The 18,521-nt window shown below is 43.9% G+C and overlaps 1 protein-coding gene across 1 annotated transcript in view; it reads left to right on the plus strand.

Moving 5' to 3' along the window:
• The window catches only part of LOC104259483 (sodium channel protein type 5 subunit alpha), a 220,916-nt gene that overhangs the window by 133,807 nt on the left and 68,588 nt on the right, over positions 1 to 18,521 (plus strand). The window contains exon 17 of the mRNA XM_059819059.1: positions 15,441 to 15,911. Within this exon, the coding sequence (XP_059675042.1) occupies positions 15,441 to 15,911 (471 nt within the window). The remainder of the gene's footprint in view (positions 1 to 15,440; positions 15,912 to 18,521) is intronic.

Raw genomic sequence — 18,521 nt, forward strand, 5'->3', positions numbered from 1 at the left:
GTGTGCAAAGGTAAGTACAACTAAATGTGTCTCTTTTTATTAATGTCACTGTGCGAGTTGTCTGGATGTCATTGAAAGGGTAATGACAAAAGAATTCTTCCTAGCATGTCTTGAGAGGGAAGGGCAAGGTGTTAATATTAAAATAGACCAGGTGGTACAAATTTAATACATTATTCATTACTCCTAAACATCTTATACTTTTGTTTAAAAAAAAAAATCAGTTAAAAATATTATTTTTACCCACCAAAAGTAAGTAGCAAGCAGTTCATTCTAACAGTTGCCTCTAGAAATAGCTTGTTAAAAGGAATATGTGGAACAATCAGCTATTCATGACAGCCTTAACCTTCTTAGGAGGTGTATGATGTTTAAAAGAGACTGGAATTTATCTTTTCCATGTACAGTGCATATTCACATCTGTATTTCTCTACCTAGCACGTATGTGGTAACATGGTCTGTGGCTTCCCAAGAAAATATGCTGAAGAACACATTTGGAAACTAAATGTAGTACACAGGTTTAGGTGCCAGTTTCCTGCCTTTTTGGGTCTTATTGAACAATAAGAAGTTCTTGAGGTCAAGGTAGTCCTGCCTTTGGTCTCCTGCTACATTTCCCCCATTTACTTCTGTTCCCAAAAGTCAGCTTAGCTGTCTCTTACTTTGTTAAACTCATCTAAATCCAACAAAACCACTGGCCCACATTTGCCAAGGAGAATCTCCAACAGATACGGATCTACTCCACTGATTTTGTATTACTGTGAAAGGTGCAAAGGAAAGGACAATCGGATTGTTTGTTTTTTCCTCCCTCTTAACATCTCCGTTTCTTTGCTGCTATTTAAGTCTCTTTTGTTCTATTTCCCTGTCTCTAGATTTCATGTGTTATCTTTTCTTCTTCCTGTTTTGTTTGGGTCATCCCTAGCCAGACTCTTGTCTAAATTAGTTCTCATTGAATATGACCCAAATCTGCCCTTCCTTTATTTTTCTTCTACCTTAAATGTATTTTTTTCTTTTTGGTCAGCTCTGGCCTTGATTATAGTAATTCCCTCTTTGACACTGCCACATATCTCTGCTGTAGTCTTCCTAATATCATGCTTTGAGCAAATTTTCTCCTCTTTCAACATTGCTTTGGATTTCTGCCTTTCATGACATTTTCTGCGAGCTCCACCTCATTGTGTATCTTGACTTCATGCTTCCCAATGCACAAGCAAATTCCAAGTCTTTGTCCTGAAGCCATTTGAAATTCTTGTAATTATTTCAATGCAAAAGTGGTTTTGTTTTTTGACCAACCTAATTTTTGCACAGAAGCTCTGCTTTCTGTGGGTCCTAGTCATATTTTCTCACAAAAAGAGTACATGCTAACTGATCTTAGGGTTTGGATTGAAGTATGCTTGATATTTTCGATGCTGTATTTTCATGGAGATGAAAAGAGACACTTACATTAGTCTTTGGAGATGGATGTTTTTCAAGCAGCTCTACTCTCAGTTCATCCCCCTTCTCCTCTGCTTGCTGCTTCCTCCCCACCACCAGTTCCCTTCTCTTTCTGACCTCCCTCATGTATATTCATTTATTGCAACCGCACAACTAAGAGCACCCTCATGCTCCTTGTGCTACAAACTCCTTTGTATGGGTGTTCCTTCCAGAAGGACTTCCATGTCCCTTCTCCTCTCCTGTAATTCTTTTGTCTCCCACATTTAGATGTCATGCCAGCCCATTTCTGAGGGTGTCAGCAAGTACAAAATGACTCCTGATGTCTCTCTGCTTGAAAACACAGGCTGGTGGCTGCATCTATAAACTGGGCAGGGCATGAATTCAAATATTATGAGTGTGGTAGGACATTCCCTGGCCATCCCATTCCAGCTGGTGCCTGGGCATTCAGGGGACAGCCCTGGCTGGGGACAGCAGCCACGAAGCAATCCTGCCTGGGGGAAAAGCTGGGAAGGGAGGTCAGCTGCTTACCCTCAGGGATGGAGAACAGGCCTTGCCTTGTCTTTGTTTACTCCTGCAGATGTAATTTTTAGATCATAAAATGGACTAGCTGCTTAGCTCTCAGTTCCATTCTTCTCTTTAGCAGACTGGCTGTGAGCATAAACTCGTAAAAATGCTCTGATGGACAACTTACACCGCTGACTTTCTCTTTTGCTTCTCCAATTTTATGTCCATCTTGCGCTAAAGAAGACTTTGAGCAATGCCAGTTGCTGGGATTTCAGCCAGGCACACAGAATACAATTAATAAATAAAATCATTTTCAAATTTCCACATCAGCAAAATAACTTTGTATTTCCTGATATAAGAAGGTAGTCAAAGATGAGGTCATCATGCCTGGAAAGAAGAGTTTGCTTTGATCATGCAGTTGAGCACAGACTTGATCTGAAGGATGCTGGTAGCCAGTCCTCCACGAATTGCTTTTCTTATGTTTTTAGTAATGCTTCTCTGCAAAACGCAGCTTAGAGCCAGCTTTATCCTGCAGACATAGACTGTGGGAAGAAAGGACATCTACTGCCTTCAATTCCTTGCAGAAGAACAAGGATATCTCCCTGGGGCTTTAGGAAACACTAAGAAACCTGCAGAAGTAGCCACAGCTAAGCCAGAGACCAAAGGGGACAGGCTGCTGACTGGGAGCACCACGGGAGCCAGGAGCAGATGGTGGCAGAGGAAACAGGTCACTTTTTAGGACTGCAGTGAGGCGTGTGTGTCAGCACCTCCTGCCTTGCAACTACAGGGTGGCTCTCATTTTGGATGTGTAACCAGTACCACTGCTGGTACACAATTCTGCCCTGTTTCTTTAATGAAAGATAGGGTTTTGTCCTGCTTTTGGGTCATCTGTCTTCTCTAGCAGAGGTATGTGGAAGCTGAAAGCCCAGCTGTGGGCTGTGAAGGCAGGAGATTTTGTACTGTACAAAATTACTATTAGAAATCTATTTCGTAGCTTTCCTGAAAGAGACACACCTGGCTGGCAGACAGCTCTGTCACTCTGTTCTGCCCTCCCAGGAATCTGCACTTGCAAAACGCAAAAGTCAGAACCTCCTTACACCCCCCAAATTCACTAAACAGGCATGCTTTTCACATTTCACTTAATAGGAAAGTGTGAATCCGTGATGGAGCCCAAGTTATAATATCAAACCTGGAAAATGGCTTAGAAAAAAAATTTAAAGGAAATAGTGTTCCCCTCCCTATTAAAAAGAAAAAAAAAAGAAGAAGAAAGAAAAGCTAATATTAATTATTTCTTGACTCTCTGATTTAATTTTCTAGTCTCTGGGCCTACCCTCATATTGATTTTGCTTTTGTGTAATATATTCAATGCAGGGAAGTCATTCCTTACTGTGGCCATTTTTACTGCTTTTCTTTGTCTGCTCTTTTGTTTCCAGGGGTTTTTTTAACCTTTTGGTTTCTCTGTGGCTTACCTTTCCCTAGATGTTTTCTGCCATGTGTGAATGGGAATTACCTCTTTCTCTTGATCTCCAGTCCTGACTGCCTCAAGGGACACGATGGCCTGTAGATGACTGAGTGCAAATCTTAGCACAGTCTTTGGTCCTGGCTGGGTGTTCCCCTCTCCGAGGAGGTGTAGGATCTGAGTTTCAAAGGGATGACTCCAGGGTTCCCACTCTGCCTTGACTGGGTAGTGTCCTCCATGTGAGCCCAACCATGCAGGGTTAGGATTGGTGTGGTCTCCGGGTAAAAACCATAGAGATTAAACTTCCAACCTTAGGGTTTTTTTCTTGTGTCTAGGCATTGTATAACAATTAATAGAGCAGCTGATGAGGTGGTGTTTGCATACGAGTAGTGAAAATATTCCAGGCATAATACGGGTGTTTCTCACCTATCATGACTCCTTGTTGGGAGCAGCAATAGCAAAGACTCTCAAGTGTGTAGTCAGTCCTAGCCTGTGCAGTCTGTCTTGTTCACTTCGTCTTGACATCCTCATCACCATGACAGCTGAACACTTTTGTTGACTGAGCACGAAGGTAATTTTCTCTTGGTTTGTAATCAATAAACTTTCTGTAGTTTCCCTAATGCTTTTGGGGTATGTTGAGCCTTTAACATCATGAACACAGCTGTCTTGCTGAGAGAGGTTTGTAACTGGACTTGTCTGATAGCACTGTTGGTCCGCCTAGACTGTGGTTGGAGAAGTCCACAGCAGCTCTGATGGAGCTCTTGCTATGCTGGTGAATTAGTGTTCTGATATCTGATGAAAAACCTGTGGGAACATGTTTGTTTTTACACTGTGGCTTTAGTAGTGGAAAGAATATATCTGCCTCCACTCACCATCCCACCCTCCTCTCTCAAATCGGACTTGGAGAATAAGATTTTCAGATCAGGAAGCACCTGATTTCTAGAGACTCGTCTTCTGATACTTCTAAGGGACTTATTTTCAAAAAACACTGAAAGTCATCAGCTAATATAAAAAAACCTAAATTCAGTTCAGTAGTTCTTGACCAGCATTTGGAGTGGTACAGTTTGTGTGCACGTTTATACCCACGTAGGTGGACAACAAATGAAGAAGACTTGGTAACATGAGGGATCCACCAGGTTGTGGTAAGAAGTGTCATGAGTTGCCTCAGATCTGTGTTTCAGGGTGACAAGGACATAGGTCCCCTCGTTCTGCCTGCTTTTGGGGTGCTGCAGAGGCTGGGGGAGAGGAGAAGCAGAGGCTAGTGGCTGGTCCTTGCAAGAGGGGAGCTGGGGAAGCACCAGCCTCTCCTCTCCCAGTTCAGCCTCCCTCTCTGAAGAGGTGTTTTCGTCGTGTGGTCCTGCATGTCAGACTGGCAGCAAGAGCAACGTTGACGCGCTGCCCTTTGCCTGCCGCCTCCTCTCAATAGGATGTACCCATGCCAGGTCTGACATACCCCAGTGCTAGTGCAGTTTTATAGCTCCACTGAAAGCAGGGAGGGATGAATGGCAGCTTAAAATGACCTCAAAAAACTCTTATGTGACACAAAGATGCCGTGAAGTGTAATTAATGGGCTTATACTACCCTTCCATTACTCAAGAAGATTTACTCCTATGTAAAATGGTGAGAACAGCACCGAGGAATCTGTCCCATTAATTATACATACCCCTTTAAACTCTGAAGCGAGAAATAGGGTGACCGTTCCCCCCACCCATGCACACACCATCAAACATGGGTGAGCACAGCTGCCATCCCGCATCACTTCTCTGCCTTGTACTGCCTAAAGACAAGCGCTGTGCAGGAGACCACTGAAACTGCGGGGAAATGTAATGTCAATACCTGAAGTGGAGAACGGTCAGCAAAACTCTTAGCCTTATGATAAATACCACAAAAACACTAATGAAATAGGGGGAACGTTCACCCCACCCAGTTTCTAGAGTCTACCGTGCAGATAGCTACAGTTGTATCTGCCACCCTACTTATTGTTCACAGTCAACAGAGAGAAAAGGCATTTTTACTCCTTTGTTTCATCTCACCTGGTGCGGCCATCAGTTTTAGGATGGGACACGTTGGGCCCAAGCTCCACTGACCATATGGATTTGATCTAGCCTGTCTATAAAGGGAACCCTCGATGCCTTCGACTCCCCTAAAGGGAGTGTGAGTGCCAGCTGTGCCCCAAGGCTGGGCTTTTCAAGCACACCGTCTGCCAGCGCTGCTCTGCACAGGCAGGGGAAATGCACATGGTAGCTGTGAGGCTGGGGGAAAAATCAGGCCTTGTTCTCTTCTTTCTTAGGGAAAATGGAAATCATTCACATGAAATCTCTTTTGTATTTGTATATCAGAGAATTATTCCTACCATATTACTTCAATTTTTCTTTCCTGTGAAGAACATCCGCTTTCATTACCATCATAAAGTAGTTTAGGGATCTTACATGGGAAATAAGCCGAATTTGGCTCATTGTTTTTAGAAATGTTCTTTTTTATATATTATTATATTTATTTATATTATTAATTATATTTAAATAGATAAACACATTATTTCACCGAACAGATTAACATGGAGTTGATAAGAAAAAATTCCTGTTGCAACAAACAGGTACTATAGTACTATACACACACACACACACACACACTATAGTACTATACCTGCAACAAACATCTCATCTATAACTGCTAGCCTGCCTTGTAGGATCAAACGCAGTCCACTTCCACAGTTGTACGGCTGCAAGGCAGGAAGTCCATATTCCTATTTCCATGTGTTTTCCTAGCTGATCTTGGGCAAAAAAGATGAAGGAGATTGATCCTGCTCCAACCTGTATGCTCTCCCACCTGTCCCTGGCCACAAGGATCTCATGCCATACTTGTGGTATCATGGTCATTTCAACAGCAAGAAACTAAGATATCACGAGAATGGGATTATGTGATTGACTACAGGATAAAGAGAAACTGGACTGGGAGGATATAAGCCTCTTATCCAAGCACAGATAGCTGAAATAATAGAAAAGGGAATATAGAAAATAACTGATCATGTAAATTGCTTTTTGCAGGAGTACTCTCTCTTGGTAAACTTTGCCCTGGGATGAAAATGTACAGAAGATTGGAAAATACGCTTCCAAGGAAAGAAATAATCCTCCAGTAGCAGAGAAATGGACTAGATGACCTACTACTAGAGGTCTCTGGCTTAAATTTAGATCTTACACTTTCTTGATGCAGTGAAAGCCCCTTTATGAGCAGGTTTTTCTGCAGCTTCATGGCTTTTGCTACAGTAAACAAAATAAAATAATTGGTACATATTGTATTAGGCTTGCTAGAAGTGTCCAAAGAGGAAACTGCGTCTTTCCCGTCTGTGCTAGCTAAAGAACAGTGCAGATGTCCACTGCTATCAGAAAACAAACAGGAAGGAAGAAAATCAGTTTCTTCCACTGGTCAGAGAGTGCCTGAAGAGCATCTTGCTAGTCTGTGTCTAACAGGCACTGCCAGAGAAGTGAGTTTGAATAGTTTGAGGTGTATGGGTCCTATTTTATCCATAAAAAAAGTATTAGATGAGTAGCTGATGATCCTAGCAGGTACCTCACCATGCTGCTGTGCCTGGGCTGTTCTATGCAGCTGAGTAACAGAAGTAGCAATGTGCTGCTACGGGGCTACAATTTGTTTTAACTTCTTTGGTTTTTTCATGACAGAATTCACTGATGGGACATGTTTTCTGCTCTAGACCCTGTTGTTATAGAAAAACCTGCTGAGCTGGCTCCTAGGAGATTCCTCTTCCACCCTCAGGTGATGCCAGTCCCTCATAGGTGCCCTCAACTGTCCTTTCTATCCTCCATCTCCTGCAGTGGAGATGACAGTACACATCTGCAGTCTGAATATCTTCAGTTCTTTGAAGGGTCCTGTGGGCTTAGAAGCAAACAAGTGTGCATGAGAGCAGCTCCTGAACTACTCTGTTTTATGAACCTCCTGCCTGAAGAGGTGGTCCCGTCTCTGACTCCAGCCTACTAGGATTTGTCCTGTGTGGTCTGGGCAGATGAGAACATCTGGCCTTAGTTGCTGCTCAATGTGAAGTTCATTAAACTTCATGCACAGGAAAGGACCAGGGGTTTGAAAATCAAACTCCCTTGTTTTGTTGGCAGTGTGCGATCAAGCCAGATCCCTTTACAGGAAAAACCACGTGGGTCAACTCATATTAGAACCTCTGCAATCAAACCAGTAGCGGAGGACCTCACTTTGGTAATGGCTTAACCATGCCATTGAACTTGTGGAGGTGCAACATCATTCTTGCTCCCAGCTAAATGAAATACAGAATTATTTTCAATCTGCTAAGAAATGGCCTTAAACTTTCCAGTGGGTTTTCAGCCTATATTCAGTGCAGTGCGTGACCCCAACGAGAGTGCAGGGCAGCGAACGCATTACTGAATCTGTTCACAGGAGAGCAAGAAGATTGCAGGGGCTGGACACTGTTTGATTGAGCAACCGGTGGAAGGTTAAATACATAAAGATTTATATCCCTCCATTTTTGCCAAATCAAGGTAAATACAAGAATGGAAGAGAAATGAGGGAGCAGTCACATGCTTTTGCTCCAAAAGTATTTTAACTTCAGCAACAGAGTATGCCATCAGATATTTTCAAAGAGGGTTTGATCGGACAGTGTCATCTGAAATTACACTGTCTGTTTTTGTACTATGATGGCCAAAACAAAAGGAGACGATGGAGCTGAGGCATTCAGACTGCAATCCACCATGGCAGTATACGTGTCTCCCAACCTCCAACAACGGCGCCTGCCTAGGGCTCCTTGGGAAGCAGGGGTCCTTCCAGCAGCCTGCTTTCTCCCCATGGCTGGGGAGCTAGGAATTAGCTTCATGGCTTCATGTCTCTATGCTCTTCACTTGCTGTGACCGCAGAATTGGTGCAGCACTTTATGCAATGCCAGGCTTGCTACCTGCGTGCTGCAGCTCTGCTCAGGATGGGGCTGAAACATCCTGTGCTTTCCTTTCACCTGGTGAAGGTTACAGAATCACAGAATCACTACGGTTGGAAAAGACCTGTAAGATCATCAAGTCCAACCATCAACCAACACCACCATGCCCATTAAACCATGTCCCACAATGCCACGTCCACACGTTCCTTGAACACCTCCAGTGAGGGTGACTCCACCACCTCCCTGGGCAGCCTGTTTCAGTGTCTCACCACTCTCTCAGTAAAGAAATTTTTCCTAATATCCAGCCTGAACATCCTCTGGCGCAACTTGAGGCCATTTCCTCTAGTCCTGTCACTCATCACTTGGGAGAAGAGACCAACACCCACCTCTCTGCAACCCCCTTTCAGGTAGTTGGAGAGAGCGATGAGGTCTCCCCTCAGCCTCCTCTTCTCCAGGCTAAACAACCCCAGCTCCTTCAGCTGCTCCTCATAAAGACTTGTGCTCCAGACCCCTCACCAGCTTCGTCGCCCTTCTCTGGACACGCTCCAGCACCTCAATGTCCTTCTTGTAGTGAGGGGCCCAAAACTGAACACAGCATTCGAGGTGCGGCCTCACCAGCACCAAGTACAGGGCCACGATCCCCTCCCTACTCCTGCTGTCCACACTATTTCTGATACAGGCCAGGATGCCGTTGGCCTTCTTGGCCACCTGGGCACACTGCTGGCTCATCTTCAGCCGGCTGTCAATCAACACTCCCAGGTCCTTTTCTGCGGGGGAGCTTTCCAGCCAGTCATCCCCAAGCCTGTAGCGTTGCATGGGGTTGTTGTGACCCAAGTGCAGGACCCGGCCCTTGGCCTTGTTGAACCTCATATAACTGGCCTCAGCCCATCGATCCAGCCTGTCCAGATCCCTCTGCAGAGCCTTCCAACCCTCGAGCAGATCAACACTCCCACCCAACTTGGTTTCATCTTCAAACTTGCTGAGGGTGCACTCAATCCCCTCATCTAGATCATTGATAAAGATATTAAACAAGACCGGCCCCAAAACTGAGCCCTGGGGGACTCCGCTTGTGACCGGATGCCAATTGGATTTCGCTCCATTCACCACAACTCTCTGGGCTCGGCCATCCAGCCAGTTTTTTACCCAGCGAAGAGTGCACCTGTCTAAGCCACGAATCGCCAGCTTCTCCAGGAGAATACTGTGGGAGACAGTGTCAAAGGTTTTACTAAAGTCCAAGTAGACAACACCGACAGCCTTTCCCTCGTCCACTGGGCGGGTCACCTGGTCATAGAAGGAGATCAGGTTGGTCAAGCAGGACCTGCCCTTCATGAACCCGTGCTGCCTGGGCCTGATCCCTTGGTTATCTTGCACATGCCCTGTGAGCGCCCTCAAGATGAACCTCTCCATAACCTTCCCCGGCACCGAGGTCAGGCTGAAAGGCCTGTAGTTCCCTGGATCCTCCTTCCGGCCCTTCCTGTAGATGGCCATCACGTTGGCAAGCCTCCAGTTGTCCGGGACCTCCCGTGTTAATCAGGACTGTTGATAAATGATGGAGAGTGGCTTGGCAAGCTCCTCCGCCAGCTCCCTCAGCACCCTTGGGTGGATGCCATCAGGCCCCATAGACTTGTGAGTGCCAGGTGGCATAGCAGGTCATTAACTGCTTCCTCCTGGATCATGGGGAGTTTATTTTGCTCTCCATCCTTGTCTTCCAGCTCATGGGACTGAATACCCTGAAGATACCTGGTCTGGCTAAAGACTGAGGCAAAGAAGGCATTAAGTACCTCAGCCTTTTCCTCATTCTTGGTGACGATGTTCCCTCCCATATCCAGTAAAGGGTGGAGATTCTCCTTGGCTCTCTTTTTGTTGTTAATGTATTTATAGAAACATTTTTGTTATCCCTTACGATTGTGGCCAGATTGAGCTCTAGCTGGGCTTTTCCCTTTCTAATTCCCTCTCTGCATGACCTAACGAGATCCTTGTACTCTTTTTCAGTTGCCTGCTCCTTCTTCTAAAGGTGATAAATGCTCCTTTTTTTCCTGAGTCCCAGCAAAAGCTCCCTGTTCAGCCAGGCCAGTCGTCTTCCCTGCCGGCTCTTCTTACGGCACATGGGGACTGCCTGCTCTTGCGTCTTTAAGATTTCCTTCTTGAAGAAGGTCCAGCCTTCCTGGACCCCTTTGCCCTTCAGGACTGTCTGGTTGCCTGGTTATAAAGGTTGGCCACCACTAGCCTGGAGCATGGATTACCAAACTGACACCAAGAAGGACTTTCTGGACACCTGACTGGGTTTGACAAGTCGTGTACGACGTGCTTAGTCATATGATTTAGTTTTAGGTAGTCCTGCGAGGAGCAGGGGGTTGGACTTGGTGATCTTTATGGGTCACTTCCAACCTGAGATATTGTGTGATTCTTTGCTTCTGTGTTAGTTACTTGGTCTGCATTGGTAAGTGTCCTAACTTTAATCAAGATGTGAGACACTAACCCCAAGCTAGCCTAGGTTTCAATAGGCACCGACAGAGATGATTCAGCTCTTTGGCATCTCCTGGGATGCCAGGCTGTCTCCGTCATCTACAGACATCCTAGGAAAACTCCAGCTTAAGCACCTCAGGGAGGTACCTGACATTAGGCTGGATGAATCTGATCCTTTGGAAAGGCATTAAAAGTGAGAAAGCCTAAGAAAGCATGCTGTAATGTCATTAGGGTAAATGCTTAACATCATTATGCTAAAGGAGTTGGGGTTTCTTTGAGTGCATCTGTCATTTGATTCTTAACCTCAAAGACCAAAAAAGTGACCTGCTTTCAGAGACTGGCTGCTCGGTGTCGCTGGAAAGCAGATTTTGTTTTAAGGGGATCCATATGCCATTGCTTTTGAAAACTGAATTAGTCTTTAGTTTGCTTTTACTTAAACTGAAAGCATTGCGTTAGCAACCAGGAGGACTGGATATTATTAGTAACCTTTTACAGGAAATGTGGTGTGTCACAGGTTGAGCACATATTTTTCTGGAAAATGCAGTGTACAGTGAAATGGGGGGAATAAGTAAACATAAAGTGCTTATACAGCAGTTCACTCTATTTGAATGCCCAGCAATACACCTCTGAGGTTACCTGCTCATAAAGGAAGGAGGGAATGATATTTGAGATTTATTTTTGGCTAAAAGCATGAAGTGCAAATAGCTCTTTGTGCAAAATGTCAGCTGCATTTCTGGGAAGCAAACAACATTGCCTTAATAACACATGGTAAATAACAACACTAAGAATGTTACCACCTATTATATACACCTGCAGGTGTATCTGGATAAACTTGTGTAAGTGTAGCTTGACATCTGAAATAAATACGGAAGATTAAAACAAAGCATTTCAAACAAGTTATTCTGTGAACAGCAGAATTAATGAAGTATAGGATGAAATTCAGCTTTAGATAACACAATTTTGGTGCCTACATGGAGGTATTCATGTATGGAGAAGACATCTGAGCTGCCACTACAGTCTGCAGAGATTTAGGGCTTGACTCAGTTTTGTCTAACGCCACTGGGGATACTGTAAGGTATCCATCCTGTCCTCCAACTAGACACAGATCTCCCATAATAGTGTCGTGTTGGCCAGTTGCCTCAGGATGACTTGGGCATGCTAGGGTCAGTTGGCACTAGATGACTACATACCGGCAGCTGCACGCAGCCCTAATGTGGTCATCTGTATTTGATGGTTGGACTTGATGATCTTACAGGTCTTTTCCAAACGTAGTGATTCTGTGTGGTCAGGCTCCGTTGTCTACATGATGAATTTCTTTTGATTGCAATGGGGCTTAGATGCCCCTCAAGCTTGGCAGTCTGAGTCTGGAGGCAGCTGCCATCCTTGAAGAGTAATTCAGTTCCTAAACACCTCCAGTCTGTTGCCTGCTGCAACACCCCATCGTGCTCTGGTTGGGTGGTAGCTGGAGCTTTAGGAGGACACATATCTCCTGTAGGTCTGGTGCAGATGTCTCAGACGATAACCTCAAAGAACAGCAGACACTTCTATTAAGGTAACTGAATTGAACCTATGAAGTCCAGAAGATTTTTATTCTGGATTTCTTTATCCCTCCCTTCCTCCAGCTCCCTCCCATGTCCCTAGGTTGCCACTGAGAAGGAGACACATACTGTGGCTTGTTCCAAGCTCTGTCTGCACTGGTGACCTGGGCAGTGTCTCTTCTCTACACACGTGCTTATTTTCAGGACACTTGTAGCAATGTTGTTATCTCTGAGACCCCATCGTTCTATCAAATGTGTTTGAAAACAGCTAAAGTGATTCCACTACTGACTTCTTCACTGATGGGCTCCCACCTGCTTGGCAGTATATCCATTACTCTGGTTTTCAACTACCTATTAGACAACATCACTTGCAAAACATCCGAGTGGGATATGAAATGAAAGATTGATTCATACCAGACTGCCACAATGATTAAGAGGAGACCCACACAAGCTGTCAGTGACACTCCAGTATGACAGACCAGCTAAGAAACAATTAGCTTTAATCTCACTTTACTTCAGAGCAGGGTAGTGCTCAGTGCAGCAATAGTTTATTCAGTAGTTCATAATGGACATGGGTTTCCGCAGTGCTACCAACTGCTTTCTTTTATAATCATGGTGATTGCAAAGGGTACTTTACAAAATCGTACTGACAGGACATTTCAAATGCGGTGTCACCAGAGTGATTAAGAACAGGCTAGTTTGCAAAATTCCAGCTCATATATTCTGAGTATTTTAAATAAGGGGGAACAGGGTGGGGGGATGATAAAAAAAGATTCTGGCTCTTTGGTAAGGCCCAGTTAAATATAAGTACTTTTTATGCTGTTTATTTTGGTTTAGCTGACTTTATCAATTTAAAATACTATCGGAAAGACAGAAGCCAGGGGACTTACAAGTATTTCTGGTAGCATTAAGAGCTCACAGAGAAAATATCTTCACAAAGTCCATTTTATTGCTAAAATGGTAGAAGTGCTGCAGCACTGATCTCTCCCTTGCAGTGCCACAGAGCTGGCACCCACCCACCTTCTACAGGCAGCGGATGAGCTGATACCAGGCAATTTGGTCCTAGTTTATTTTTAGTAAATATATTTTAACTGATACTGGTTTGAGTCACCTTTGCCCCATTCCCATCATCCCAGGCATCTACCTCCGGTGTGAGCTTCTTGCCCTTGTCAGTCCAGCACGAAAGCTGTAATTCATTCCTTCTCAGACCACGAGCAGGTGTAATGTCCCATACACAGCAGCTGATGACCAGCCTGCAAGATGTATTACTGGGAATAGCCTTCTAGAAGAAGTTGGTTTTATTTATTGGATATAATTGTATTTATTGGGGAAAAAAAAAAAAGAAGGTAAAAAGAGGTTTAAATCATCAAATATGTCACCCAAATGTGAAGTTGTGTCTAATCTTGCCATGCACTACCAACAAAGGTAGACAGTTCTGAAAATGCAGGAACAAGAGGAAGCCAACTTACAGTCTCCAGTTCAGTTTGGATCTTTACATACATCTGTGAAAATCTTCAAATAGTTTTTTCCTGACTAGCAGCAGCATTTCCAGGACCATCTTGCTTTGGGGGTGAGTCCTGCTCAGATTTGACCACATTAATCCTGGTTGTGATGGCTTGGTTTTGCCTGGAGGGAAAAGTTTTCAAAACTATACTACCTCTTAGGTGTTTATTCACAGTCAGAATAAACATACAATGTGAAACATATGAAGTGAAAAAACAGAAATGTCTAGAAATGTTTCCAAATGTACTATTTGGTTTAAGTGCCATGCATGTGTATATCATTATAGAATAGTTCGTTTTGGAAGGGACTTTTAAATGCCATCTAGTCCAGCCCCCTTGCAGTGAGCAGGGACATCTCCAACTAGATCACATTGCTCAGAGCCCCATCCAACCTGACCTTGAATGTTTCCAGGGATGGGGCATCTACCACCTCTCTGGGCAACCTGTGCCAGTGTTTCACCACTCTCATTCTGAAAAACTTCTTCCTTATATCTAGTCTAAATCTACCCTCTTTTAGTTTAAAACCATTATCCCTTGTCCTATTGCAACAGGCCCTTGCAAAAAGTCCCTCTCCAGCTTTCTTGTAGGGCCCTTCAGGTACTGGAAGGCTGCTATAAGGTCTCCCCTGAGCCTTCTCTTCTCCAGGCTGAACAACCCCAACTCTCTCAGCCCGTCCTCATAGGAGAGGTGTTCCAACCCTCTGATCATTTTTGTGGCCCTCCTCTGGATGTGCTCCAGCAGGTCCGTGTCTTTCCTGTGCTGAGGACCCCAGAGCTGGATGCAGTACTGCAGGTGGGGTCTCACCAGAGTGGAGTAGAGGGCAGAATCACCTCCCTCAAACTCCTGTCCACGCTTCTTTTGATGCAGCAGAGGATACAGTTGGCTTTGTGGGCTGCGAGTGCACATTGCCAGCTCATGTCCAGCTTTTCATCCACCAGTACCCCAAAGTCCTTCTCTGCAGGGCTGCTCTCAATCCCTTCATCCCCCAGCCTGTACTGATACCAGGGGTTGCCCCGACCCAGGTGGAGGACCTTGCACTTGGCCTTGTTGAACCTCATGAGGTTCACATGGGCCCACTTCTTGAGCTTGTCCAGGTCCCTATATATTATATGCTATGAAATATAGATAACAATATTCACACTGGGTAAAAACCAAAAAGGTCCTGAAAACATTCTTCCTATAGTCTTTTCCTACATGTAAGCAGTACCTTCCTGGATGTCAATTAGTGTTGCAATTAGTGATTTTCTCCAAGATGGAATACTGACAACTACAGGAAATTCATTATACCACCACTTATGAGAATATTTATACTATATAACTTCCAATGAAAAATTTATCACATATTCTCTTTCTGAGCTTTGCCTTTTCTTTTTCATATTTTGAGATAGTGGAGGGGGAAAGGGAATGTCAGAGTGTGTTATTGTCCATGGTAAACTTCTCCACCTGAAATTAAAGTGTTCAGAAATGTCTGCAAACCTCCTTTTCCTATTGAAACCACTTGTAATAAGAGGTAGTTCCACAAATGCTGGTGGTGTTACGGTGGCACAGACGAGATGAAACTCAGACCCTCCTACTACCAAGACCAAACATTTGTCCTCCACAATTAATCACTGATTTCCTTTTAACTTTATTGATTTCAGGTGCTCAACCTGTTCCTTGCCTTGCTGCTAAGCTCTTTCAGTGCTGACAACCTCTCAGCACCAGACGAGGACGGGGAGATGAACAACCTGCAGCTTGCTTTTGCTCGGATCAACAGGGGTCTTCAGTACGTGAAACACACAACGTGGGATTTTTGCTGCAATGTCCTCCGGCACCCCAAGACGACGGCCGAAAAGAAGGCAATGATGAAGCTTGCTGCCCAGAATTCAGGTGCCCTTAACAACTGTGTGAACAGTCACACAACCGCTGAGCTTGGCAAAGACATGGAGAACCACAAAGAGAACCACGCTGAGGACGGGATGAATAAAAATGGGGAGAAACACCTAGGAATTACAGACAATGATGATTTTATGACCAATCCTGACCTGTCCATTTGTGTTCCTATTGCTGTGGGAGAGTCGGATATCGAGGAGGAAGATGAGGAGCAGAGCACCTTTACCGAAATGGAGCAGGTAGGCAACTAAAATGTTTGCTTGTTGTAGCTTATTAAGAGGGCCTTCGTTCCCACCCTTGCTCTGGATCCATGGCTCGTGATGCAAATGTCCTACGGCCTAATCCTGCCTTTGATATGTTGTTAACTTCAGAAGAAGTTACAGGTGCATATCCAAGAGCAAAATTCAGTCTCCAACAAGAGGCATTCCCTTTCTTTGTATTCTTCGTGCTTGTCTAGGTTAATTCTTCTAACCAGAGCAATTACACCCTTTCTTACCCAGGAGACTGCTGTTTTTTTTCTTTCAGCTGAATCATGGGAACATTACAGAACAAATGTTAGGTCGTCTGACTAGGACAGGGGATTTTCTCAGTGTGCAAAAATGGGCAATGACTTGGTTTGATTTGTGCAGCAAGAATCGAGGGCCAGGTAGTTCTCTTAAAAATACAATGAGGCAGAGGCTGATATGACAAGGCACCAGAGAAAGAGAGAAGATATGTAATTGTATGTATGCAGACAGGAAAAATAGTTATTTGCCTGTTCTTTGGTGTGACATGGCAGATTTTCGTATTCCCCAGAGTACCCAGTAGTAAAGGCTGAAAAATTCTGTGCAGTTGTAAGTGTTGGTGTAAAACGGAGAAGAAAAATCTTCACTGAACACTTTTCTTTCTCTCCTTCTCCCACTCTCCTCTTTCTACCAGCTTTACTTCTTGGCTCCATGCACCATATCTAGATAATGTTTTCCAGACCCTCCAGCCTTGATCCAGCATCCTCTGACGCTGGCTGAGACCCACGGAGTTCAGCAGGCACTGGATCAAAGCTCCTGTTTCAGACCCAGCCGTCAGGAGGGATCCCCGATCTCTTGGTTGAGGGACGCCATCCCCTTGGGGTTCTGAAGGGCAAGGGGTCAGAAAACTCTATCATCAAGCCCCACTGTCCAAATAGACACCTAGGTAACAAAAAAAGAAGCCTGAATTTTTTGGTAGACACTTTTAGGGACTTTTTTAAGGAATACTTTTATTGAAATGAACTGTGGATCAGTGTGGGCAGCATGGATAATATCTATTTTTTTCTTTGAAGTCCTTTTCTATTCCCAGTGTTGTATTAGTTAAACCTACAAACAGAGTATACGTGAAAGGTGAAATATGGATATAGTAGATGGGTTTCTTAGTATTGGCTGATCTGCAAATACTGGCTAGTATAAATGCATTTAATAGTGTATAAATATGTTTAATTCTGGAGTTTTGGTCTGTGTTTTTTGTTTTCTTTTTGGCCTTTTAAGATATCCACGCCTTTCTGCTACATCTGACAGAGGGTCACAATCTTAAAAACCCTCAGATTTTTCCTTCACGGTGCGAAGCAAAAGTTTGTTGAAACTTTGCATGTAACTGTCCATAAGGTCTGGAAGCATGTGTGTGTGTGTATGCACACATGTGCATGTTGCACCACTGTTTTCCACCTTCCGCAAGATAAATAGCAACGTTCACAATTGCAAGCTAAACTGCAGCATAGAGCATGGAGGCTTTGGGATTTTTACATCTTACTGTACCCTAAAAGTATAGAAATGTGGATTTCTATTTAGCTGCACGACGTGTCCATGTAGTTGCTGGTGTGTATATTAGTAGACAGAACAGGTAGCCGTCCATTTTAGGCTGTACAGCAAGTAAATGTGGAATTAGACCTTTAATGAGAACTATTAGAGTCATGAGGGAGAGAACTGATGTAGGAAAATAGGCATTTTAGTGAAATGGAAGATTATGAATAAAAGTTGATCTGAAAATATTAAGAAAAAGTCTTCAAATTGTTTCAATAATATTGAAACATTATCATATGTAATATAAACATCAAGGATTCAGAGTGAAACAAAATAGGAGGAAACAAAACCCAGTAGGAGAAGACAACCAAAATACTGTTTTCACACAGTATCTTTTAATGAAATTTTCAGTAAACGTTATAGGAACATTGCCACATTACCACAGGATATTTGGATTGCAGTGAAACAATACAGTTCACTGCTAGCGTGTGCATTAAATAGAAGGCATGGAGTTGAGAAATGTATTAATTAGCTTTGTCACTAGTGTTTTCCAGGCTTTGACAAACAGCTGCTGCAAGTCACTGCCGTTCCCCTGTGCATAGCCCTGATCAATGGTTTTCAACCTTCGTCTGCAGGCCTGAGGGGTCTACTGCTGAAAAGGTCCAAACAAGAAGCGAGTTCATATATCCAGCAAACCATTTTATCAAATTTCTAGAGAGGAAAATGTGTGCATGCAAGAGGGTTCCAACTCAAAGACTCAAAATACTTTGGCATAATAAATAAACAAAAATAGGAAGAAGCTCAACAGCAGAAATGATAACTGTGTAATGAGCTTTGCATTTGCTTTCCTGCAAAAGCCTAATAAATTCTCGCAGCTGTAATCGTCTCCATAAGGAGAAGAGCCATGAGAAAGCAGATCCCAAATGATTCAAAGATCTGTCATTTTTAATGGTGCCCATTCCAAAGACGTATGATCTCTAGACCCACAAAAAACTCTCTTGATCAACACGTAGGTTGCTGCAGAAGATATTATTGCCCTTGGAGGTCAGTATGAAATCCCAGTTCCCTGGATATAGAGTTGTGAGCAGTACAGCTTGC

This window comes from Gavia stellata, chromosome 6 (genome assembly GCF_030936135.1).
Source record: "Gavia stellata isolate bGavSte3 chromosome 6, bGavSte3.hap2, whole genome shotgun sequence".
NCBI classification, from domain to species: domain Eukaryota; kingdom Metazoa; phylum Chordata; class Aves; order Gaviiformes; family Gaviidae; genus Gavia; species Gavia stellata.